The 26,946-nt window shown below is 40.5% G+C and overlaps 1 protein-coding gene across 1 annotated transcript in view; it reads left to right on the top strand.

Moving 5' to 3' along the window:
* Positions 1-26,946, top strand: part of LOC144667590 (cytoplasmic phosphatidylinositol transfer protein 1-like) — a 283,402-nt gene that overhangs the window by 119,342 nt on the left and 137,114 nt on the right. Inside the window, exon 2 of the mRNA XM_078529012.1 lies at positions 21,783-21,931. Within this exon, the coding sequence (XP_078385138.1) occupies positions 21,783-21,931 (149 nt within the window). The remainder of the gene's footprint in view (positions 1-21,782; positions 21,932-26,946) is intronic.

The raw sequence follows: 26,946 nt of genomic DNA, 5'->3' as shown, positions 1-26,946 counted from the left end.
AGTTCAGGTTTATGTAGGATGGAAGATGGGAGGCTGACCAGGAATGCATTGGGATATTCAAGTTTAGAGGTAAGAAAGGTCTGGATGAAAGTTTCAGCAGCAGATGAGCTAAGGCAGGAGCAGAGTTCGGAGATTTTATGGAGGTGGAAGTAGATGGAGTGGATATGTGGTCAGAAGCTCATCTTGGGGTCACATGCAATTCCAAAGTTGTGAATTGTATGTTTCAGCCTCAGACAGTTACCAACGAGAGGAATCGAGTCAGTGGATAGGGAATAGAGTTTATGGTGGAGACTAAAGGCAATGGCTTCAGTCTTCCTGATATCTATTGGCAATTTCTACTCACCCAGTATTGAATGTTATACCAGTTTTGTGACAACTCAGACAGTGAAAGGATGATGAGTTAGAACTGGGTGTGTTGGTATACATGTGGAACTAGGTATATTTTTCAATTATGTTGCCCTGGGTCAGCATGCAGATGAAAAAAAGGAGGGAACCATGAATAGATTCTTGGGACCTCCAGAGGGAAAGGGAAGGGAAGCCATTTCATGTGATTCTGTGGCTATAACTGGATAGATAAGTATGGTGGTCAGTTCAGCATTTGTGAAAACCCAGGAACAGCTCATCTTCTTGAAAGTAATACAAAGCTCAGAGGACATAAGAGAGACAACATAGAAGACAATTATACATTAAAAATAACAATTCGTCCTTTAAGACAACTGTACATGCTAATGGAAAGAGTGAATGCTTGTTTTTTTTTCTCTATAAATAAAAGACATGGTCAGAAAAAAACTAGAATATCTGCCACTGTTGACGTGTAGTACTAAATTCAGTTCACCTTGTTGCTGACAATGAAGGCCCTAATCACTTTTCAAATAAACATAACTTATGTTAATATCGGTCAGGTTAGCTGAGAACATTTTGGAATGTTTCATTTTCCGTTTGAATATTTGTGAGATAATTGTCCCAACAATACCAATAAACCATAAACATAGAGCAGATTTTCACTTTTTAGAAAACTTAAATGTGCTCTGACCAATCCATTGATTTTACGATCAATTCTTTAAAGCTTTAATCTCACAAGCAAAGTGACTTTTAAAAATCAAGCCACTAGAAGGGAGCTTATATTCATGCCCTTTAGCTTTCTTCGGAATAATTGTGTTTCAATTCACAGGCCGATGGTTTCAGATAAACTCATCGAGACTTGGAGTTGAGAAGTTACTGAGCCAGACAATATAACCCAAAATTATATTTGTAATAATTTTAGCCAGAAAAGTTGATTCCTTAGCAATATTGGACCCATAACTCCTCAAGGCCAGTTTCTCCCCTGACACTATCATCACTAATCTGTGTTCAGATGTTTTTTAATGATCAGAGATGGACAGGTAACAGAATTTTTAAGCTCATCATAACTCATATTTGGTTATTTTTTTGTGAGTTTGGGAAGGAGTACTGATAGTGAAACTCCATCTGTTAAGATCAAATAATAAAAGCTACATCTTCCAGTCTATTTACTGGATTTAAAATTCTGGAATAGTGTTCCTGCAAAGAACTCCTGGATGCTAAACATAGTGCCTTTTGTAATGCTAAGCCATATGGACTAGAAAGCCCCATGTGTTCTGAGTTAACTGATCTCAGCCTGGGTAGCAGTTGGGACACTATAGTTGGCCTCAGTGCCTCTGCAGTGAGTGAAAAAAATCAGGCAGTGTTCCTAATGCTGATTTCTAATTCATAATGTGCTGGAAAATGTGCATGTGTGTGGACATTAGGTGAAGAATTCATGGAGCTTGGCTGTAATACTCATCATGTTTCAGTTGGTAATTTGACGACATTGTCCTGGCTTACATTTGAAAAATGGTCACCTGGTTGATTTCTGAGGACTGACATCCCATCACGAGTAAGGGAAGAGGGGAGATCCTTGGAAAGTTATGTTGGAAAACAACTTCTTATATTTCTTATCCAGGAATAGTAACCATTTGAAACTAATAGATGGACCCACTAGACAGAGCCACTGTACCAGCCTGCAGAACTTTCAAACCAGCAAGAAGCATTTCTCTACTTAGCAAAACAAGCATTATACAGATCAAATATTGGATCATAAAAATGGCTTGTTTTGCCATAAATGAGCTGAAGTTCCAAGTAATTTAGATTCTTATTGTGTTCCAGTTTTTCTCTTAAGGAGTTAATGTATGTACCATTTTTGCACACTATGTTTTGTATGAATTGTCATTTTAAAAAAACTTCTCCGAATGGTACAGATGCTGTTGTCCTAATTTGCCCTTGCTGGTTGATTTCATGATCCTGACTAAATTTAAGGTATGTTCATAATCTTGTGCTTTATTAAGCACAAATCAGCAACTCGAGCTTTGCACTTGTGCTTTATGATGGAATTTGAAGTCTTTGTTTGCTTCTAATTATTGGCAGACATTCACTTGACTCCAGTTATTCGAAGAATAATATTGCTGTCAGTCATCGTTCCAAACAGCGTGCCCTGTCATTTGTGTAAAGGTTCAGCTTGCTCTTCATTAACATTCTTATTGAAAATCAATTGAGGATCAAAATTGTTTACAGCCAGGGTTCCCAAATTTGTTTGCATAATCCTAGACCATTAGTGAAATTGCTTTCAATAAAACTCTCCGAAGTGAACCAGAAAATATAATAAATCCGGTGAAGTCATCCATCAAGAACATTAAAGAATAACATTCTATTGGGGGATTAACCAGTTTAGGTAATAGCATTTTAAGCACAACAGAATACAATATGAAACTCATTGCATAAATGATCTGTGCCAAGAATTTTCAGAAAGCTTCACATTCAGACACAATGGGAGACAATTTTCGGGTGATCGATTTATCGAGTGGGAGGCGAGCCACCAGCTGTTGAGCGGCCTGAAGCGGTGCCGTGTGCTCGCCACAGGCTTGCTCATGAATATACGAACATTGCGTCGGGTTTCTATAACCAACATAGGACTCCTTTTAAATATTGAACAATTCAAGCAGAAAGGCTAGCTGTCCATTTTGGAAGCACTTGAAATTTGAGTCGGAAATGGTTGCCGATCAGCGAAAATGGAGCAAACAAGAGCTAGGGCACCCATAATTTTTTTCTTAATTGTTGACTCTACGTTAATGTGTAATTTTTTCACCTACTAATAATTGCAACAGCATTTATAAGCTGCTTTTTTGTAAAAATAAAACTTTCAATTTTGTCTGGTTCTAGTTTCCCTTACACTGCATCACTGCCATTCTTGATTCATGACCAAGGTGCACTAGGCCAGCGTGATTTGACCTTTGATTTTACTTCTCTTTTGCACTACCCCTCCCCCAACTCAAAATACCAGTCATGTTCTCAGTGCCCACCCTTCCACAGCCTGACTCAGATCAAGAAACCAGCTGCAAGACTAAGATTTGGTTCCTCATCGACACTTAAAGCTAGTCTAAAGCTAGTCTAATATGAGTATGCAGCTGAACAGACCATGAAGTTCTCAGGTTTAATCACTAATCCATGCTAAATTAATCCCATATGAAAGCTAATGTTTCTTCCTTTGTACAAAATATGGGGGATAAGATTTGGATGTTTTGCCTGTGAAGTATCTTGTAGTTCCTAGCATTTGCGAGGCATTGTCAGAAGGCAGTCCGTCCACCCATACGGCAGCATTGATGCAAGTCCAGTTAGAGCCTGGGTAAAAGTACGTAGGTAGGGTTCTAAATGAATACTTTGTGTCGGTGTTCACAGGTGAGAGGGATGATGTGGGTATGGAAATCAGGCAAAAGGACTGTGATATAATTAAAGAAATTAGCATAGAAAGGGAGGAGGTTCTAAGTGGTCTGCCAGGCTTAAAAGTAGATAAATCTCCAGGCCCGAATGAAATGTATCCCTGGCTGTTGAGTGAGGCAAGGGAGGAGATAGCAGGGGAGCTGGCAATAATTTTCAATACCTCTCTGGCTGCAGGAGAGGTGCAAGAGGCCTGGAGGACAGCCAGTGTGGTACCATTATTCAAGAAGGGAGGAAGGGACAAACCAGGGAACTACAGGCCAGTCAGTCTAACCTCGGCGGTAGGGAAACTATTAGAAGCAATTCTGAGGGAGAGAATTAATCTACACTTGGAGAGGCAAGGATTAATCAAGGATCGTCAGCATGGTTTTGTTAAGGGGAAGTCATGTCTGACCAATTTGATTGAATTTTTCGAAGAGGTGACCAGGTGTGTAGATGAAAGCAATGCATTTGATGTAGTCTACTTGGACTTCAGCAAGGCTTTTGATAAGGTCTCGCATGGGAGACTGATAATTCAGGTAAGAGCCCCTGGGATCTAAAGCAATTTGGCACATTGGATCCTGAATTGGCTGAGTGGCAGGAAGCAGAGGGTGATGGTCGAGGGGCGTTTTTGTGACTGGATGCCTGTGCCCAGTGAGGCTCCACAGGGATCGGTGTTGGGTCCCTTGCTGTTTGTCGTATATATATACCGAAAATTGGTGGGTGGGGTGGTAAATAGTGAGGAGGATAGCCTTAGATTACAGGAGGATATAGACGGGCTGGTCAGATGGGCTGATCAGTGGCAAATGGAATTTAATCCGGATAAGTGTGAGGTGATGCACTTGGGCAGGACAAACAAGGCGTGGGAATACACGATGAATGGTAGGACCCGAGGATCAGAGGGACCTTGGTGTCCACCAGTCCCATAAGGTAGTGGGACAGGTAGATAAGGTGGTTAAGAAGGCATATGGGATACTTGCCTTTATTAGCTGAGGCATAGAATATAAGAGCAGGGAGGTTATGCTGGAACTGTATAAAATGCTGGTTAGGCCACAGCTAGAGTATTGCGTGCAGTTCTGGAATCTGCATTATAGGAAGGGTGTGATTGCACTAGAGAGAGTGCAGAGGAGATTTACCAGAGTGTTGCCTGGGCTGGAGAGTTTTAGTTATGAGGGGAGATTGTATAGACTGGGGTTATTTTCCCTGGTGCAGAGGAGATTGAGGGGGGACATGATTGAGGTGTATAAAATTATGAGGGGCATAGATAGGGTAGACAGGAAGGAACTTTTCCCCTTGGTGGTGGGATCAATAACCAGGGTGCATAGATTTAAGGTAAGGAGCAGGAAGTTTAGAGGGGATGTGAGGAATTTCTTCACCCAGAAGGTGGTGGGAATCTGGAACTCACTGCCTGAAAGGGTAGAGGCAGAAACCCTCATAACACTTAAGAAGTATTTAGATGTGCACATGCCATGGCATACAAGATTATGGAACTAGTGCTGGAAAATGGGATTAGAATAGTTAGGTAAAAGCAAAAAACTGCGGATGTTGGAAATCCAAAACAAAAACAAAAATACCTGGAAAAACTCAGGTCTGACAGCATCTGCGGAGAGGAATACAGTTAACGTTTCGAATCCAAATGACTCTTCATCAGATCTAAGGAAAAATAGAAAAGAGGTGAAATATAAGCTGGTTTAATGGCGGGTGGGGCAGGTAGAGTTGGATAGAGGGCCAGTGATAGGTGGGGATTGTCAAAAGATGTCATGGACAAAAGGACAAAGAGGTGTTGATGGTGGTGACATTAGCTAAGATATGTGCTAATGGTGACATTAAGGGTAGAAAGCAGGATGAGCAAGGTACAGATAGCCCTAGTGGGGGTGTGGTGGGGGGAAGGGATCGAAATAGGCTAAAAGGTAGAGATAAAACAATGGATGGAAATACATTTAAAAATAATGGAAATAGTTAGGTACTTGTTTCACCGGCACAGACTTGATGGGCCGAAGTGCCTTTTTCTGTGCTGTAGACCTCTATGACTCTATAAAATATTAGAGGATTACAATTAAAAAGCCTCATCTGATATTCATGTTTAAGCAGCTTCTAACTAATTTCAAAACAATCATGGGAAGTTGACTTATTGTGACAAATTTAACTGAATATGCTCTCATCTTCAGCAATGCACTTGATCATGAAAAATTACATATTCATTTGTCATCTTTGAACAATTAATATTAAAATCAACTTCTAGTACATGGAATATAGTCACTCTTCTGTATTAATCCTCTAATTTGTGGTTCCTTCACTTGTTAAAATTATGATGTTGAGATAATGTTAGTAAAGGAATTATCAGCACCCATAAAAAGAATAACAGAGCGACTAATTTAACATCCTACATTTCTGTCTGTTTCTATTTGTTGTGTGACTGTTGAGTGCTGATATCACCAGTGGAATTGACTTGGAGTAGTTAACTGAACGTGACAAAGAAGGAAATATAGTCGTTAATCTCTAGGTGCTCCATTGATTCCGTCACAAAGTCAGATTTTTATTCTTGTCATGTTAGGATATTCCACTAAGTTTACGCTTATAGCAAAGAAACGTAATGTGAAAATCCCAGTTTACAGACAGAGAATCCAAAGCTACTATGTTGACTCCATTAAGACCTACTCAATATAAGAACATGAGAAGCAGGAGCAGGAGTACACCATAGGATCCCTTGAGCCTGCTTCACCCTTTAGTAGTATCATGGCTGATCTTCTGCCTCAGCTCCACTTACCTGCCCGCCCTCCATACCCCTTTGATTCTCTGAATGACCAAAAAGCTGTCTATCTCAGCCTTATGTATACTTAACAATAGAATACATACAATTCTCCGGGGTAGCCAATTCCAAAGATTCAGAACCCTCTGAGTGAAGAAATTTCTCCTCCTCTCAGTGCTAAGTAATCATATAGGTCCAATGGTTTAGTTGCATTATTTAGTCCCTTTGGGATGGTTTCCACTCTTTTGATGAGTGAATCTGTGCCAGTAGAATAGGTATAATGCAGGGGTCACCAACACATTGATTACAAGTGACTGGTAGCTCGCCATCTGCCACTGAGTAGCTCGCATTAAGATTTGGAAAAATAACCAACAGTATTACAAGATTCAAGTCATATAATTATTTTTCTGCTGCAAGCTAACTAGTTTGCCAACTTTTGGAAACGACATTGGCGCCTGAGTCAGTGTCATGACGTAAGTGCAGGTCCAACCACCGTAAGTAATAATGTGGGTGGCAATTGCGACCTGCCATAAGTGAGGATCGACATACGACAAGGACCATCTGTACTAGCACAATCCTGCTAGCTAGCGTGCAGCAGGAAAAATAATCTACCCTTGTTGACATCATGAATGCAGAGGCAGTTCCATCCAAATAAAAGGCAAAAAATTGTACTATTTCCGTCAAGAGTGGGAGAATAATTTTGTTTTCAAGCATTAAAGACAAGTGTGTCTGTTTAATCTGTGGTGTCATGGAAGTAGATGTTAGTCATATTTCTGAACAAATTAGTGTGCTGTTTAACCTTGATTGTGTCACCATGGAAATGGAGATTGTCAGCCTTCAAAATGACATTCAGTTGAAATCAAGGCAATCTGCTACTAATTTCTGGAGTCTCGTGGATACCGAGAAGTACGATAACATCCGCACAGCAGCAATGAAAGTGGCTTCCCTGTTTGGTTCCACCTATCTTTGCAAATCTGCCTTTTCCGACATAAACTTCGTCAAATCCAAATTTCGAACATGTCTGACCGACGAGCATCTGAATGGCTCCATCAGAATTGTCTTCTCAGGATACACACCAGATTACACAGCACTGGTGGACACCATGCAGTGTCAGGTTTCACATTGAAATAAAGGTTAAGAATCAATTTTCTTCCTTTTAAATATGTATTTTTGTAATTCAACTGGGGGCCTCCAACCCTGGTCCTGGAGAACCTCAATCCAGTTAGTCTTATAGGTCACCTATTTCTAAAGACTGGGAACACCTGTCAGTTATTGACCAATGAAGCAAGTAATCTGTTCAATTAAGAGAACTCACGTCCTTTACAGCTCAATTTACAGGTATTCCCAATCATATTTTGGTCCTGAATGATCTTTAAATTACTTAATTTAACAAATCTTCTGCTTAATTGATCACAATGAAATTGATCCAAGTCTTAATGGTGACCTATAAAACCTGCTGACTGGGGCTCTCCAGGAGCAGGGTTGGAGATCCCTGGCTTAATATGTACGCTTATCAATCCATATATTTTCAATGTATGTTTTAGTAGCTTGGGATATTTTTAATTAACCAGAAGTAGCTCTCATTAAAGAAAAGGTTAGCGATGCCTTGTATAATATATACACAGCTAGATTATATTGACTGTATGCACTGGACTCTTCAGCTTTTTCTGAACACTAACTCCTGTTGCTGACTGGAAAGGCAGCAGGAATGCTTGTGCATACACACTCGTTTCATACTGCGACCGCTAGCACATGCATAAGTATTCCTCATGGCTTTCCAGTCAGCAGGTGGCAGGAGCATCAGTGAAGTGAAATTTTAAGAAGTTGTTTCAAAATTCTGACGACCACAAAGAACTGTGCCAGAACTACCTGTCCAAAAGTTTCTTGCTTAAACTGGCGATGGGCAAAAGTTTGAAAAGCTTTGGGCAGTGAGTTCTGGAGCTGTCACCCATGTTGGAGAGGCTTTGTGGAGCAAATTTCTACACGTGCTGACTAGCTCAGTTGGTAGTTAATGGGATTCTTAATTTCACCATTATCATCTCAAGCCCCATATTATGTGATGATTTTTTATTTAATACGGTAATAAATTGTAAACAGCTAACTGAACGAAAAACTTTTGGACAAAGTAGTTTGGGCATAGTTCTTTGGCAGATATGGTTGGTTCCATTATGAAATGTTATAGCTGACAGATAGTTGTAAGGTTCCTGAGCACCGAGGGAATCAGTTATTGTTGCTGGCATTGCTTCTACTTTCTTATTCTGTTATGCTTTTGCTATCCTGGTCTTCATTTTCAGGCATACTTTTAGAGTGGAGTATGCAATAGATGCAATTTCAAGGATAGGAGTTTATAGTGTTGCATCTATTCATGTGCAGGAACCATTCCCCCTAATTTTATGAAACAAAAAAGTGACACCTTTTCTGAAACTCATATGTAGGTACTTGCTTGCAGTTCCATGAAGACTGAATAATCTGACTGAGGTGACATTGTTTGGTATACTTCACCTACATCGGTAGGTTAGGTATTACAAATGCATTTATAAGTGGTACAAACCATTTCTGATTAATTATTCAGAATTACTACGAATATTTTAAAAAGCAGTAGGAAAAACTTATTCTAATGTGGTTTTTGAAAGACAGTTCAGATGAGATTTTCTTTTTAGGTATTACCAAAGGTGAGGCAAAACATAATGAAATATGTACTAGAATATATACCCACCAGAATACCAACTTCCTTTAAGAATAGCATTGAAAGGCAAAATGTATAAGTTTATAATAGTCAGATGTACAAAAATTTAACTAATCTTAGTCGAGGGCCTATTCACAATTGAAAATACAGTTCTGTGAAACAATGGATTATTTGTAAAAAGGCTGAGTGTCAGTTGCTGAAAATATTACCTGCTAAAAATGGTGAAGAAAAACAATTTTTTGCACATAAATAGAAAGTGCAAGAATAAAAACATTTTAACATCTAGTTAAAAACGTGGTGCCCCGTCAAATGATACGAAGAATAGCCCAGTGCATTCGGTTCTTACATTGATCTGATTGTATGTACATGATTCTGTTGTCTCTAGGACCTAGATCTGAATTCAACTCAGAATGATGGTTTGAAAATCTGCTGTGATGGCTCACAAAATCCAGAGTAAAGTGACTGTTGATAGTTTTGCAGTATTGTAAAATAGTTTACAGTAGTTTACAGCATTGAGTCTATATGACCTAACTACTCAATTTTGCATGCCATTGTAAGCCTGACTAACAAAGCCCATAAGGCTGGCTAGTGTGAGAATTGAAAGATAACACTAAAAGCATACTTAAAATTCTGAGCTTGAGATTAAGATACACTGTTGGAATAAACAGAAGGAGTTACAACAAAATTAGGTGCAGAGAATTATCGGACTTGAAGGTGGTTGATGCGAATAATTGGCAAACAAAATTGAAAGAATTCCAATTTTTGATGGACCAAGTCATGGCTCAGTTATCAGCACTCTCGCCTCTAAGTCAGAAAGTTCTGAGTTCAAATCTCACTTCAGGGATCAAGTACAAATGTCAAGGTGGACATGCCAATGGAATGCAGAGGGAGTGCTGCACTGTCAGAGTTGCTGCTTTCTTCACCATCGACTAGGCACAAATCAGGAGTGTGATGGAATACTCTACACTTGCCTAGCTGAGTGCAGCTCCAACAACATTCAAGAAAATCAACATCATACAGGACAAAGCAGCCCACTTGTTTGGCACCCCATCCACACCAACACACAGTCACAGCAGTGTACCATATACAAGATGCCCTGCAACAACTCGCAAAGCCTCCTTTGACAACACCTTCCAAACCCGCCACCTCTACCATGTAGAAGGACAAGGATAGCAGACACATGGGAACCTTCCCCTCCAAGCCACACACCATTTGAACTTGGATACATACTGCAGTTCCTTGTCACTGAGACAAAAACCTGGAACTCCATTCCTAACAGCACTGCAGTCTACCTACACCAGATGGACTGGCAGCTCATCATCACCTTCTCAAGGGCAGTTAGGGATGGGCAACAAATGCTGCCTTCCAGCAACACACTCAGAATCACAGAGTCACACACTGCAGAAGAGGCCCTTCAGCCCATCAAGTCTGCACCAACACTTGAGAAACACCTGACCTATCTACCTAATCCCATTTACCAGCACTTGGCCCATAGCCTTGAATGTTATGACGGGCCAAGTGCTCATCCAGGTACTTTTTAAAGGATGTGAGGCAGCCTGCCTCCACCACCCTCCCAGGCAGCGCATTCCAGACTGTCACCACTCTCTGGGTAAAAAAGGTTTTTCCTCACATCCCCTCTAAACCTCCTGCCCCTCACCTTGAACTTGTGTCCCCTCATGATTTGACCCTTCAACTAAGGAGAACAGCTGCTCCCTATCCACCCTGTCTCTGCCCCTCAATCTTGTACACCTCAACCAGGTCACCCCTCAGTCTTCTCTGCTCCAACGAAAACAACCCAAGTCTATCCAACCTCTCTTCATGACTTAAATGTGTCATCCCGGGCAACATCCTGGTGAATCTCCTCTGCACCCCCTCCAGTGCAATCACATCCTTCCTATAATGTGGCGACCAGAACTGCACACAGTACTCCAGCTGTGGCCTCACCAAGGTTCTATACATCTCCAACTTGACCTCCCTACTTTTGTAATCTATGCCTCGATTGATAAAGACAAGTGTCCCATATGCTTTTTTCACCACCCACTAACATGCCCCTCTGCCTTCAGAGATCTATGGACACACACGCCAAGGCCCCTTCGTTCCTCAGAATTTCCTAATGTCATGCCGTTCATTAAATACTTCCTTGTCAAATTACTCCTTCCAAAGTGTATCACCTCACACTTCTCAGGGTTAAATTCCATCTGCGACTTATCTGCCCATTTGACCACCCCATCTATATCTTCCTGTAGCCCAAAACACAACCTCATTCCACGAAAGGACAAAAATAATGTTTCCATTTCTGTGCTGTAATATTCTGTAGCACCAACCTATGCAGATATTCAAAATTCCTGTTCAGACTTGACAACAACAACAACTTGCACTTACAAAGTACCTTTAAAATAGCAGAAAATTTTAATGTCATGATCCCTGCAGAAACCAATAACTTGTAAAAAGAGATGAATTTCTAAATGAGCAATGAAGATAAAAAGTGAAATCTTGTCCACCAGTAAGACCTTTGCTATAAGAAACAAACTAAAAATCAACATTGATCAAACATTAATAGGCAACTAATGCATCAAACTAAAGGAAAAGGTAAGTTTCTCATTCACTAACACACCCGAAATATGTATTATGAAACACTTTTATGCAATGCTGTGCTTCTGGATGATATGTAATGTTACAGGAACAGTCCTACAGTCACTCTCAGCTCGCCAGAGATTCACTCCCTGCCATGACAGGTGGGAACTTCCAGTGTTCTTCAACAATTGTTCCACTCAGCTTAAGTTCCTGGATTCAATTATCACCAGCAGGGCACACCTTGGTAACTCTCCGTGCCTTAAATCTTGAAGAGCCCTGTCCTGTTCCCTTTCTTTTGAACAGAAACTGAACTCTCAAGAACATCCTGCTTTTCCACAGAAGTAGCTTCTTTGCTTCTGCATGTCAAACAACAGCTGTCCTTTTTCTGAGCGATACTGTGAAAAGGTGTTAAAATTGCCACCCCACTTCAGTTGGTTTCTGTTTGAGTTTCTCTCCCCATGGCAACTGAATCATATGGGCATGTCGCCGAGCTGTGTTGTTTATCTGGAATTCTCTGTTTTACTTTGAGTTAAAGATACGTTTCAAAACATACCCATCTTATAAATTTCAGCGCTCATGACAAGTAATTTATAAAAAGGGGAAATGGACAGTGAAGAAAAATTAAATAAGCTTAAAAGAAATTTAAAGAAGCATGGTTAACTAAAGAGTTTTTGAAGAGACTTTTGAAAGTGAGCAGAAATGTAATGCAATAGAGAATTTACAAAATGAGTTCCAGGGTGTAGAGTTATTATGGCTGAAAGCTGTGTCACTGAAAGAGAGAGGGGGAGGGGGTGTGCTTGTGCACACACACTCCTACACACAAAGAACAATTTCCCAAAACACACTTTTCCAGGACTCATTGAACAGGCTTGTACCACAGTCTGTTTCAATTCCACTAAATTATCAACTTCTTCAGTCTTGTCACCAATTAGAATTGGTGATTAGATTGTGAGCTTCTGTCACAAACCATTGTAAACATAGAGCGCATAATTTCTTTTAAAAGGGAATGTGACAGTTGCTTGAAGAAGAATAAAAAAGGGGTTTGGGATCAAAGGAACAGAATTAGGCTATGTGGCTTGTTTGATGGGATGGGCTATATAGCCTGTTTCTGTGCGGTAACTTCCCATGATTTTCTGAAAGCACGTCCAGCCCGAATATTATAGACTGGTCCAGGCAAACAGAGAGGGAATAAATAGGGTGTTCATAACCGTAAGCTTCAGACCTTAAAGCAACACAACAAGGGCTGCATTAGATTTTAACATAAGAAATAGGAGCAGGCCATTCGGCCCCCCAAGCCTGCCCCAACACTCAATAAGATCATAGCTGATCTGCCCCAGGCCTCAACTCCTCTTTTGTGCCAGCTCCTCATAGCCCTCAACTCCCTGATATTTCAAAAATCTATCTACCTCCTCTTTAAATATTTTCAGCAATCTAGCGATGATTAAATATATATAAATAATAACTATATACAAATTAACAATGATTTACAAAAAGGCATGATGAGGTGAAAACTTGTTTAATATTTCTTACCCTGATTTGTGTGCGGAGATGAACAAGGATCTAAATCATAGAATGTGGTGAAATTAATCCTGAGAAGTGGTAACCTGAATGTGTCACAATTAAATGTAACAAAGACTCTTATGCCCACTGTTAATTCTAAATATAAAGTGGACCAATCTATTGCCCATAGACCATAAGAACATAAGAAATCGCAGGAGGCAGCCATTTGGCCCCTCAAGCCTGCCCTGCCATTCAATAAGATCATGGCTGATCTGCCCCAGGCCTCAACTCCTCTTTCGTGCCAGCTTCTCTTAGCCCTCAACTCCCTGATATTTCAAAAATCTATCTACCCCCTCTTTAAACAGTTTCAGTGATCTAGCCTCTACAACTCTCTGGGGTAGAGAATTCCAGACATTCACTACCCTCAGAGAAGAAATTCCTTCGCATCTCATTTTTAAATGAATGTCCCCTTATTTTGTAACTATGTCCCCTAGTTTGAGATTCCCCTACCAGTGGAAACATCATCTCAGCATATACCCTGTTAAGCCCACTCAGAATCTTGTACGTTTCAATAAGATCACCCCTCATTCTTCTAAACTCTAATGAATAAAGGCCTAACCTGTTTAGCCGTCCTTGATAAGTCAACCCTTTCATCCCAGGAATCAGCCTAGTGAATCTTTTTTGAACTGTCTCCAATGCCTCCTTTCTTAAATACAGGGACCAAAACTGTACACAGAGTCCAAATGTGGCCTCACCAACACCCTGTACAGTTGTAACAAGAGTTCCCTATTTTTAAACTCCAACCCCATAGCAATACAGGCCAAAATTCCATTTGCCTTCTTAATTACTTGCTGCACCTGCATGCTAACTTTTTGTGCTTCATGCACAAGAACACCCAGATCCCTCTGTGCTGCACTTTTTTAGAGTCTCTCTCCATTTAAATAATAGCCTGCCTTTTGATTCTTCCTATCAAAGTGCATGACCTCACACTTTCCTACGTTAAACTCCATCTGCCAAGTTTTTGCCCACTCACTCAACCTATCTATATCCCCTTGCAGATTCCTATGTCCTCACCAAAACATGCCTTCCCACCTATTTTTGTATCTTAAGCAAATTTGGATACATCACACTCTGCCCCCTCCTCCAAGTCATTAAGATAGATGGTAAATAATTGAGGCCCTAGGACTGATACATGTGGCACTCCACTAGTTATGCCTTTCCAACCTGAAGAGGACCCATTAATCCCGACGGTCTGTATTCTGTGTGTTAACCAATCCTCAGTCCATGCTAATACATTACCCCCAATACTGTGAGCTGGAATATCTGCAGTTTCCATTATGGGCCCAGATTTTACAGTAAGTGGCAAAGGAAGTGTTCACAACACTAACGGCTACCCACAGACCCTTTGTGGGCTTCTGAGCGGAAACCTGCTCCCATCAGGCATATGAACCAGCTCAGAGCTCTCAACAGGGAATCTGTGGTGTTTGTGAGCAGGACAGTGTGGCACTTCAATCAGATAGAAGAATCCTTAATGAGACATGCAGAGTCTAAGCCAGGAAGTATAAATTCCATTTAAATCATGCACCAAACGTGAAATACAGATTGGGAAAGAAAGATGGGATTAAGAGATAAAGGGGAAAAAATGATTTTTTTTAACTCTCCCGGACTAACTAAATTCTGAAGGAATGAGATTCTGCACTTTTAAAGTTAAATTTTCTGGGTCTGAGAGATGGTTTGTCAGTAATTATCACTGATCTCTTACTCCTGAATGCACCACCTCTGGTTTGTCTGGCATGTTTAGTGGGTAACTAGTGTGCAAGAATAGCAACTTCACATCAGTATATTGATTTCAATGCCAGGGCTATCAGCAAAGACTGTTAAAATGTAGCCTGTATACAAATTAGGAGCAGGAGTAGGCCACTCAGCCTCTCGAGCCTGCTCCACCATTCAAAAAGATCATGGCTGATCTAATTTTAACCTCAACTTCACACTCTACCTATCCTCGATAACCTTTCACATCCCTTACCTCAAGAAACTACCTACCTCTACCTTAAAGATACTCAAAGACTCTGCATCAGCCACGTTTTGAGGAACAGAATTCCAAAGTCTCTCAAACCTCAGAGAAAAAAAATCGTCATCTCTGTATTAAATGGACGATCCCTTATTTTCAAACAGTGACCCCTAGTTTTAGCTTCTCCTACAAGAGGAAACATCCTTTCCACATCGACCATGTCAAGCCCCCTTGACATCTTATACGTTTCAATCAAGTCACATCCTTACTCTTCTAAACTCCAGTGGGTGGATACAAGCTTATTTTGTCCAGCCTTTCCTCATAAAACAACCTGCCAATTCCAGGTATTAATCTGGTCAACCTTCTCTGAACTGCTTCCAACACATTTACATCTTTCCTTAAAGAAGGTGACCAATACGATACACAGTACCCCAGATGTGGCCTCACCAGTGCCCTGTATAATTGAAGCATAACCTCCCTACTTGTGTATTTAATTCCCCTTGCAAAAACGATAACATTCTATTAGCTTTGCTAATTACTTGCTGCACCTGCATACCAATCTTTTGCGATTCATGTACTCGGACATCCAGATCCCTCTGCATCTCAGAGCTCTGCAATCTCTCATCATTTAGATAATATGCTTCTTTTCTAAAGGCTTTGGAGAAGCAAGGTATTTCTGACAGAAAATTCTAGATATCAGCGTTGTGCAAATACCTACTGAGAGCCACCCCGTGCCCTTTGCTGCCAACCACCCTCCTCCACAACCTCAACCCTGCAACACCCTTCCTGCCATGACCTACCTGTGCCTGGGTCCCTCCTCAATCCTCGGCATTGAGTGGGTATTGTACCAGCTTTCACAGGGCAAAATCCTGTGGGGGTCAGGAGGGGGTCAGCAGCAAGGGCAATGGTGTGGCTTTCAGCGCTCCCCTGCTTCCCAATGCCTGATCCCTTGATCAGGCACTATGCCTTTGAACGAGGGAACCCCCTCAGCATCCTGCAAGGAAACATGCCAGGGTTTGCTTGTCATGCTCCTCACATGCCGAGCCCCTCTGCCAGCCACTGGATTAATACCAGCAGCGTTGGGATGTGGACCTTAAGTGGGTATTAATTGCACACTTAAAGGCCTCAATTGGTAGTGGGGCGGGAAGGCCATCCAGGGGACTTCCCACCACGGACTTAATTGGGGTGAAGGTGGGAAGATGGTGGGGTCCCCACCTGCCACTCTCCTGCCTAATTAAATGCCCCCGCCACCAAACTTGCCATGGGGTAGGCACAGGATCCCAACCATGGTATAGACCCATTTTGGACATTAACAGCACCCATAGCACAAAAACCTCGATACTATGCAGCTGAATTTTTAGCCCTGTAACTTTACGTATGTATTTTTCTGGTTAGCAAAAAATGTTGAGCTTTCATTTTTTTATAAAGGTTATCTGCACCTATTTGCCTTTGCAGGAGAGAAAGTAAGTTGATGAAGGGCCAAGAGTACAAAATATCTATTATTTCTTGGACTCAATGGGCTTTTCTCATCCTATAATTTGGTATTATTTTGAGAAGAAAACCAATGTGTTAATTAAAATACTAGATTCAAGCTTTCTCTGCAAAGGCAATCAGAAAGGCAGCACTGTTGATACAAAGAAGGTAAGAGGGTATTGATCATAATACATAATTTATTAATGATATTAGAAAAATAAGCATTAATAATTTGGATAATAGCATTATAGTGTTTAATGTAATGTTCATCTAATAAATCTAATAAACTATGAATTATAGAAAAAGTGATGCCTAGGCACGTAAGTCCTTGTATTAATAATTTACAAAATAAATATTTAAAACCATCCTTGCTGCAGCTTACTGCACAAATAACTTAACCTGCAAAATGTTTTTTTTGTTCTAGGACAAAAGCTTAATCTTAATTACAAGCAGAGTTAGAAAAGGCACGATGACAGCAAAATATTTAGTTTTTAAAATACAAACTTTACTGTCTTGTATGACGCACTTAATGGAGGCTATGGGAATATTTATCCTTGTTGTGGAGTAAGGTTTACGGGCCAAGAGATATGAACCAGGTGCTGTTCTGTGGCCATCCTTTGCTGCCAAGTTTCAGCAGTTTTGAAGATGGTGCATGTCAGGACCTCATCATTGGTCTTCCCTTTTGAAGGCCTTTCCATCATCATAACCTGGACAAAAAGGCGAGGCAAAAAAACAACTTCTTAGCTTCTGTCACACCATTCTGTGATCAGACATATGAAAATTTACAGGAGTGACCAATTTGTCCACTGAATTTATTTTATGCATTATTCCTTCAGTTGTTCATTTTGTTCAATTGTCATCTTTGACATCTTCATACACCATGATCAAATGCAATGTGCTGCCCACCATTAATGACTGTATTCAGCAAAGGACCAAAATCCTGGAACGCCCTCCCTAAAAGTACTTTGGGTGTACCACCACATGGACTGCAGCAGTTCAAGAAGGCAGTTCACCGCCAACTTCTCAAGGGCATTAGGGATGGGCAATAAATGCTGGCCTAGCCAGTGATGCCCACATCCCATAAAAATGAATTAAAAAATTGAAAGGTGATACATTTAAGAGTATTATCATCATACTCAGGCTGTTTTCATTTGTTCCATTATAACAGAAATATTTATGTCCTGACTTAAATACCCACATGGTATTCCATTGTGCTAAGTGCAAGATAGTTTCATGAACCAGAAAACTTTTGAATACTGTTTTGGATATCTCATTGTTCAGCAAACTAAAGCTCCATGTACTGTGTTAACTGTGGTGAAAGTAGAGTTTATTTCTGCCAATCCAGTAAGTTTGTGGCTCCTTCAGGTGTCTGGCTTCATAAGAGCGTATAAGTTAGTACATTTATGGAATTTATGGGGACTAGCATCATCAGTGCCATCAACAGTGGAGATGGTGGCACAGTATAATGACACTGGACTCATAATTTAGAGGCCCGGACTAATGCTTAGGACGTATGGGTTCAAATCCCACAACGGCAGCTGGTGAAATTTAAATTCAATTAATAAAATCTGGAATTGAAAGCTAATATATCATATAGAAATTATCATTGATTGTCATAAAAACCCATTTGGTTCACTAATTTCCTTTAGGAAAGGAAATCTGCTGTCCTTACCTGGTTTGCTCTATATGAGAGTCCAGATCTAGAGTAATGTGGTTGACTCTTAACTGCCCTAGCAGTTGCTAGCTTAGCAAGCCACTCAGTTCAACGGCAATTAGGGATGGGCAACAAATGCTGACACAAAACAAAGGCTCTGTTTCTGTTTTTGTTTTGGATTTCCAGCATCCGCAGTTTTTTGCTTTTAAATGCTGACACACATCCCATGAAAGAATAAATTAACAGCAGCAATTTGCCTTTATAAATTGCCTTTAACATACAAAATATCCCAAGACTGGGCACAGATGAAATACTTATCAAAAAGAAGGAACAAATAATCAAAGATCCAATCTATTTAACACTGCCACACAACATGGTAGACTTTGGGAATTCAGGGATATGAGGAATTACTTTGATTTTTCTAAAATTCTTTTCAGTTATAAATTAAGGTGTCACTTCTTAAATCACCCCTGTGTAATTGGCATAACAGTGCTTAATTTCATGGGCTATTATTAATGGTGGGCTATTATTGTACTCCTTGGGGTCCATCGAAAGTACTTAAAATCGGGAATATTTGCAACCATGAAATTTAGCTTGAAAATATCTGTAAGTACTTCGACAAATGTTGGAAAATGCTACTACAAAAATTGACGTAGGGTTTGTTGATGGCCGGATGTTATCCAAACACGTTTTCTTCACACATTGCCACTCTGTTTTATAGTTTTATATCAGAAACTCTGACAATCAACTTAAATACTCTTAACTAACTGATTGACTGACAGAACCTTCTGTGAAGACAGAACTGAAGGCATTATTTTGCCATGGTAACAGAAACAATAAAAACAACTGTACTTGTGGTAAAATTTCTTTGACAAATACTGAAGTCTAAGAGAACTGCTATTGAACCCCAGGCTTTTAAGTCCCAATTATTTCTTAGAAATTCCTAAATTTACAGAGATTGGCTTTGACTTTCAGAGTGTTGTTTGGCCTCTTCTGTGATAAATGAGCCTTGGCAGAAACACAACGGAGCACAAATTCCCTTTCCTGTTAAGTTATAGCCCATGTGGATGCTAGGAGAACGTTCCTGTCTTCAAAGTGCACAATTGTTTTAAAATATAAAAAGCTTGAATATTTCTGAAGAGAGAGACATATTGCTGAAGCATTTCTCATCAGGACAAATGAAAGAATGTCAAATTTCAAGTGATCGCAACATTCCCAATTGGGCAGAACTTGCTGAACAATCCTAAGTGTGCTAATAACTAAACTAACAACCAATTTAAGATAATCAGTCGAGCTCATAATGTGACTCATTTATGCTTGCTAGAAGCAACATATATTCACACACATAGACCTGTACAAGCTTTGCACCTTTTTTGAATTACCTGGGAGCTTGGAGAGCCTGTAGTTCTCTGTTGTTTTCACCATAGCAATGCCTTGTCCAGTCAAAGTTGACTGGTCAACCAACCAGCACCTTTTTCTCCTGTAATATAAATTGTTGTGATCGTTTGAAATTTCGCATTCTTGTGTTCATCCTGATAAGTGTAGGATGAAAAGCTTTGGCAACATGTCTTCCTTTTGAGCAATATTCAAGTTCTATACTACTAAGCAACTATTTATCTAAAAAGCTCTAAATGTAAGTGCTGTGAAACACAATTAGAGAACTATGTAAAACCATGAAGAACATATTATAATACTTTACATTATTGGATTAAACATATATGTAACAAAGAAACTCATCTCTCTTCTCGCACATGCTGTGACTTCTCATTGCCTTGCATCACAGTGCCCATCTCCCCTTGGTATTCATACCTTAGTGAATGTCGCAGTGCCAATTTCCCTCACATAAGTGTCTGATTCCCCTTGTCACTCCACATGCTAAAGTTCATCTCACCTTGTTTATCTATGTCAAAAAGACTGTCTCATTGATCTGTGAAAGGGAGAAGCTCACTTAAAGAAAAACCTGAATGTCCAAAGACCAAGATATGACAGCAGTATTGTATGGTACATGCTTATATGCAGGAGCACAAGATATGAACTCCTGCCACAAACCTCAGTAAATCTAAAAGGCAAAATAGAATGGAAGACTATATTCAAAACACACAATCTGGAACTTTGATCTATAAAAATTCTCTTCAGTGTATCAGTTGCTGTTGAATAATTTTTGTTTAGATTTTGGTGGAGGAATAACACAGCAATCTTTTTAAAGAGCTAAACCCTTGTCTTAATAGCAACCATTGGTGCAGTAGGTTGGTGAACTTATAAATTGCATCATGGAGTAAGAGGACATGAGTTTTACTGAGAATTTGCAATCTCATCAAGGTGTGAGTAAGGAAGAGGTGATGAGCAGTGATAAGTATCCCCACAAGAACAGTGGGAAAATTAGCATGAGAATTACAATGACCTACCAACACACAACAGCAAGCAGTTATGGATCATTCTCTGTAAAGTCATAGGAAGCAGTTTCCAACTAAGGAACACCTGTTGAAACTTAGGTGGGTGGAGAGGTGGCTTCAGCTGCCCCTTGGATGCCCAAGGCCTGTAAATAGAGAAACATCATGCCTATCCAAAAGAAGTGTGAGACTGTTCAACAAAGCAATTGGGTTCCTACAACATTGCAGGACCCCAGTTGCAATTTTGACATATAAATGGGTGCTGTATGTACCACGCACATATGCCCATCAGTACTAGGCGGTCAGCAGCTAAATCAACAAAGGTGACTAATCCAGAAGAGGGCCCCAAATCGTTATCTAACTTTATTTTCTGGGGCCAGGGGGAGCATTAGGCCTCCTGCTGATCTCAGAAAAATACTGCAGCCTGGTGCTTGCCTGCATTCGGCCCTCGATGAAAACAGCTGCCCTGTGACACCTACCCACCTCCCTTGCCCAACTGGCTTCCTGGCTGGCTCAAGATTTCCCACCCTCTCTCAACTTGTGAATTTCAGTTGTGCATACATTATATGCCTGCAATTTTGTTGACTGCGTTTAAACAGGGGTTAAATGAACCTGGAAATATTTTGCGTCTCCCAATGTCGGCTTTTGGGTGGGTGGTGCAGCCAATCTTCTGACCTCGCGCCCATTTCAGGCAAACATCGACAATTCCTCACATTGGTTCAGGCTACCTAACTACCCTCTTAACTGAGGAATAGTGATTAGACTAGATTAAAAAATGTCTGATTGCTTTTCTTTTTCTTGAAAATCGGATGAGTGTAAGAGAAGCGACTGCTTTATTATTGCATGTTTTACACCCAGTTTCAAAATTACCCCTTTATTTTTGTTTGTTAGACTGACTTCATTTTTTTAGTGTTTGGTATATTTTATATTCCTCTGCCCATTTCCACCATAGAAACTTATTCTGTTGGTTGAATAAATTTCTTTGTGTTGTTTTCCAGTACAGAATTGGACAGCTGTACATGATCAGCAAGCACAGCCATGAGCAGAGTGACAGAGGAGAGGGTGTGGAGGTAGTGCAGAATGAACCTTATGAGGATCCTACACATGGCAAGGGCCAGTATACAGAGAAGAGAGTTTACCTCAACAGGTAAATGCAGACTGCGATATTGATAATTAAAATAATATTAACTCTAGTCTTCTGTTGCCATAATATATATTTATGTTTAGAATTAATTCAAAGCACTATAGCATTTCATGTTTTATAACTCTTGCCTCTCCCATTAGTTATTTGAACAAAATACTAATTAATTCCATTGCAATACTTGTGAAATGAAAACCAATATACAAAAGAAAGTATCTATTTTTAAAAGGACAAATATAAGGACTCTTGTATATGCTTGTAAGAGAATGGAATATAACAACTGAAATTGGTGGGAACTGTGCTGAACCTGTTTATTAGGTGCAATCTTTGTTCTTTTAACTATTTAGTCCCTTTCCATTTATTTTTGGTTTAGTTTCATTTCCATGTTACAAAGTATCTTCTGGTTGAAAGGGCAAGCAGGTGTCCTGCCAATAGGCAGCTGCCAATGCTATTCTGAAATAGGTTGTCATATTGTCTGTAAGTAGTGGGCCTGGGTGGAAAGACTGATTTTTCTTCCCTCCATTTTCATGAGTCTTTGGTCTACATTCTGCTTCTCTGAATAAACACAACCAAAGTTGGGTACATGAAATATAGAGAATGGAGGAGTATTGTGCCCTTTTGTACCTTGGTGTAACAAATTAGTACAGAAATCTGCTGCATCACTTACAATTTACCATTCTCTTCCTGGTACGTGATATATGATATTTACTTATATTCTTAACATGGCAGTATCTGACTTAATTACAGTCATCTTAGCCCTTCTGATGAACTTTAAAAATTGAATCGATTCAACTCTGTATTCTCATACAGTAATGTCAATCTGAGTCTGAACTGCCAGGATCTCCATCAGTGTCTTTAATTATGGCAGTAAGATATATTTAGATTTATGAAACATGGCTATATTCAGAACAACCGTGATCTTACTGAATGGCGGAACAGGCTCAGGGGTCTACTCTTGTTCCCGTGTTCCAAAGGCCATGTTATTGCACATCTGTGCTTGTTTGCATTCTTTAATTGGTCGAACATGCTATAGTTTCCAATGGTAACCATTTTCTTCCTGAGACATTTTGTAAAATTGTATGGTGTGGGAGGAGATGCAATTTCCACATTTGAAGGCATCCTGAGGTGACAAATTCCATAAAAAGACGAATGTGGACTTGAATATTACCAAAAAGACATTAAAATGTGCATCTCAGTCCTTTAAAATAACTTAATTTAAGGTGATTGAATTTTTCAAATTGCAGGAATAGCAAATGTACTGAAATAGATTTCAAGGAAGGCTGTGCCGAAAGGATTGATGTGACATGGAACTAACTGTGATATATGATAGAGATGGCAGTTTAGTTGCAACATTAATTTCTGCTGGTCAGCTTGCATATCTTCTTGAGACCCCTTACCTGCTGTTAACTCTTAATTTAAAACAATTGGATTTCACAGCTCTGCTCTTGAGTGGAGGGATTTGCTGTTTAAAGAACATGAGATTATTGCAGTGTTTTCTTGGCTGTGATAACTACAGCAAGGTGCAAGAGACCTTACAGTTGTAACTAAATATGCCTGATTCATATACATAATGATTAATTGGATTTCTTGTCTGCCACATTGTCAATCTTTACACAGTACTAAAGGCAGAGAAAAAGGAGAAATCTTCATTTATGTTTCAGCAAACACGATCTGTCATTGCATTCTATTTGATAGACCCTTCGGCAGTAAAATGTTGACGTAAAAGGTTGTATAAGAAAAATGACTTTCAAATAAGTACATTAAGCATTTTAAAAATCAAGCTATATATATATATTTCAGAAATTTCTTTCAAAGCTTGACAACTACCCAATGCCTATTCCTTGATGCAAAACATTTTCAACAAATTTAATTTGCTTTCTCCTTGAAAGGAACAAAAAAACGGTACATTAATCTATTAATAAAATATATCACAATTGACAGGCTTTGTAGATTCAGCATATGTCATAGTGGTTTATAATGCTGTCTGCGGTGCCCAGAGCAGAACAGTGTGAGGTAACCATGAATGATTCGCAATCAGCCACTAAGGTCTACTCAGCATACAGTCCTCCATTATGTGGTTCACAAGTACTGTCAATTACACTGTGCACAAGGGTCAATAAGGTTCCTGTTCCTATTCATGTGAGGGGAAAAGCCTACACTGCATCTGGAGCACCTGAGTAGTGTTCCAGATGTGCAGTACCTGTGTTAAACAGGAAAGCCTATGCAAAATGTTGAAGCCTGGGTAGCCCTTTGCTTTGTATAGAACACTTTGTTGCAGGATGCTCTCCAACAGTGAATCTGCAACCCATTTTTGCTTTTGGCTTAGCTGGTAGCACAGTTGTTTCTAAATCACAAGGTTCCCACTCCAGGGCTTGAGCACAAAAATCATGGCTGACACTCCAGTGCAGTACATAGGGGTCACTTTTCATTCATGGGATGTGGGTATTGCTGGCTAGGCCAGCATTTATTGCCCATCCCTAATTGCCCTTGAGAAGGTAGTGGTGAGCCACCTTCTTGAACCGCTGCAGTCCATGTGGTGTAGGTTCTGGGCACTTCAGAGTCAACCACATTGCTGTGGATCTGGAGTCGCACGTAGACCAGACCATGTAAAGATATTAGTGAGCCAGATTAGAACAATCGACAATGGTTTCATGGTCATCATTAGACTTTTAACACCAGATTTTATTGAATTCAAATTCCACCATCTACCATGGTGGGCTTTGAACCCAGGTCCCTGGAGCATTCCCTGGGTCTCATGATTACTAGTCCAGTGACAATACCACTATGCCACTGCATGCACTGTGCTGTCGGAGGTGCCATCTTTTGGATGAGGTGTTAAACTGAGGCCCAATCTGCCTGCGTGGTAGATGGCGCTATTTCAGAAAAGAGCAGGGGAGTTTCCCTGGTGTCCCCGCTAATATTTATCCCTCTATCAACATCACAATAACAGATTATCTGGTTATTATTGCATTGCTTTTTGTAGGAGTTTGCCGAGTGCAAAGTGGCTGCCACATTTCCTACATTACAACAGTGACTACAGTTCAAAAAATACCTCATTAGCTTTATAGTGCAACATCAGTTGACACAGAGCCAGCAGGCTACACGCCAACCCACCCCACAGCCATAAAGCGCTGCGGGGGTGGGGTGGGGTGGGAGGGTACTAATGAGGGTCGAGTGGGGCGGACTTCCGCCCCTCTGGAGCTGTCAGCCTTAGATCCCCGGAGCAGATAAGTCTGGGGACTTGGGCCCGAAGGGTTTGGGTAGGTTAGTGAGAGGGGCAGTGGCGAGGGGAGGGTGTGGATTTAAGGGAGGGAGTGGGTAGGAAGGAAAGCAGGGTTCAACCCGGGAGGGGGGGCTTCAATCGGCAAAGAACAGCCCCCGAAGAGCAACCCCCCCGCCCGCCCTTTAAGCATGAGGTAAAAAAATAGGCTTCCCACTCCCAACCTGCTGCTCACGCCAAACATTTTATGGCATAGGCAGCATATTATCAGGGTCAGTTGGCTTGATAATAAGCCTAATTGATCTTTAATTGTTCATTTAAATATGGTGGTCAGGTTGCCGATTTCAGCTCCCCCCCGCTCCCCTGTATTATGAGGGTGTGGGCGCCCACCCCATTTTCGTGCCCCCCGCCCCAGACGGGATGCAAACCCACTAGGGACACGTAAAATTCAGCCCATAAAGTCAGGTACACATGACCCAACAATTTGTTCCAAAACAATAGGAAGGACCCATTTTTAGACACATGGGGAATGTAATTCAAGTCTCCTCGCCAAACTTCCACACATGCCTGAATGGTGAAGCCATGGGGTTGTCCATATATTGGTCCTTAGACCTAATTTCAATAATGCCAGCGTAGCATGAAGTGTTTGCTGGTAAAGAGTCTAAGTTTTGGCTGCTAGCAGTAGTGGGGAAGAGGGTGGCCAGGAACAGTGATTAAATGTTAAAGTGGAGAAAAATATATAAAACATTTGAATTAAAATATTGCTTTCCTCTAAAATAAGAACAAGTGTTAGTTCTTTTATTCTATAGTCTAATATTTACACCAACACAACTTACTCTTTTAATTCTGTAGCTGATTTTAATTACTGCTAGCCGTCTGGTATCAGAAATAAGTTTTTTTTTAACTTAGCAGAACTGTAAACCATTTTCTGAAGGGAAGTGGAATATATCCTGACATATTTGGACCTTCGTGTTACGCCTTGTGGAAAAGAAGCAGTACTTTGTTTCAGGAAATCAACTCATGCAGAAAGAAATTTTATTGAGAGGAATTTCAGTAAAAAGTGATTTTGCTGAGAGGAAATGCCATTCTGAATGACCACCAAGCTCTTATATCTGTGACTTCACACAGTTCTGAAAAGTGATGAAGTATTCCACTCAGAGATGTGATTCGAGAAATTACTCGCCTTCAGAAAGCAGGGCTTTTTTTTCCCCTTGCAGCACCCACCATGTGCATGTTGCTCCGATGTAATTATTTCCATTGTTTGCAGTGAATAACCTTTAGAATTCTCAAGTCTCATTGAGAGCAGCAGTGCTCTCCTGATTTGGAATAGTGAAAGCAAGAGGTGACGCTGACATTGCTAGCTTTTTTCTGATCTAGTAAATGACGGCTTGCTATAAGATCTCAGCTTCATATCACAGTATCACAGATTTATTATAAATGAAGCTCAATTGAAATATCCTAATATCCCCCGACTGTAGTATCCAGTTGTTTCTTAAATGATTTCAGGGTTTTTATTTCCACTGCTTGATCTGTATATCCACGTCATATGTTGTGAAGAGAAATAGGGCTGGACTTTCACTGAGTCAGGATGACTTGTGAGCCCTTTAAAAACGGTGGCCAGGACTTGATTCTGGGATTCCTGACCCCATTCCTAGGGTTTCTGATTTTTGGGAGAGCCTTTTAAGGGTCTGGGCTGGTTTGGGTCACGAGCCTGCACTTTGTACTCCCGACCCGGCCGGCTCCGAAATAGGCATGTCCTAGTCCTCCGCAATTTTCATGGAGTCAGGGCAGCATTTCAAAG

The sequence above is a fragment of the Cetorhinus maximus genome, chromosome 24 (genome assembly GCF_964194155.1).
Source record: "Cetorhinus maximus chromosome 24, sCetMax3.hap1.1, whole genome shotgun sequence".
Taxonomy (NCBI): domain Eukaryota; kingdom Metazoa; phylum Chordata; class Chondrichthyes; order Lamniformes; family Cetorhinidae; genus Cetorhinus; species Cetorhinus maximus.
This window is presented reverse-complemented; position numbering and strand designations above follow the sequence as displayed.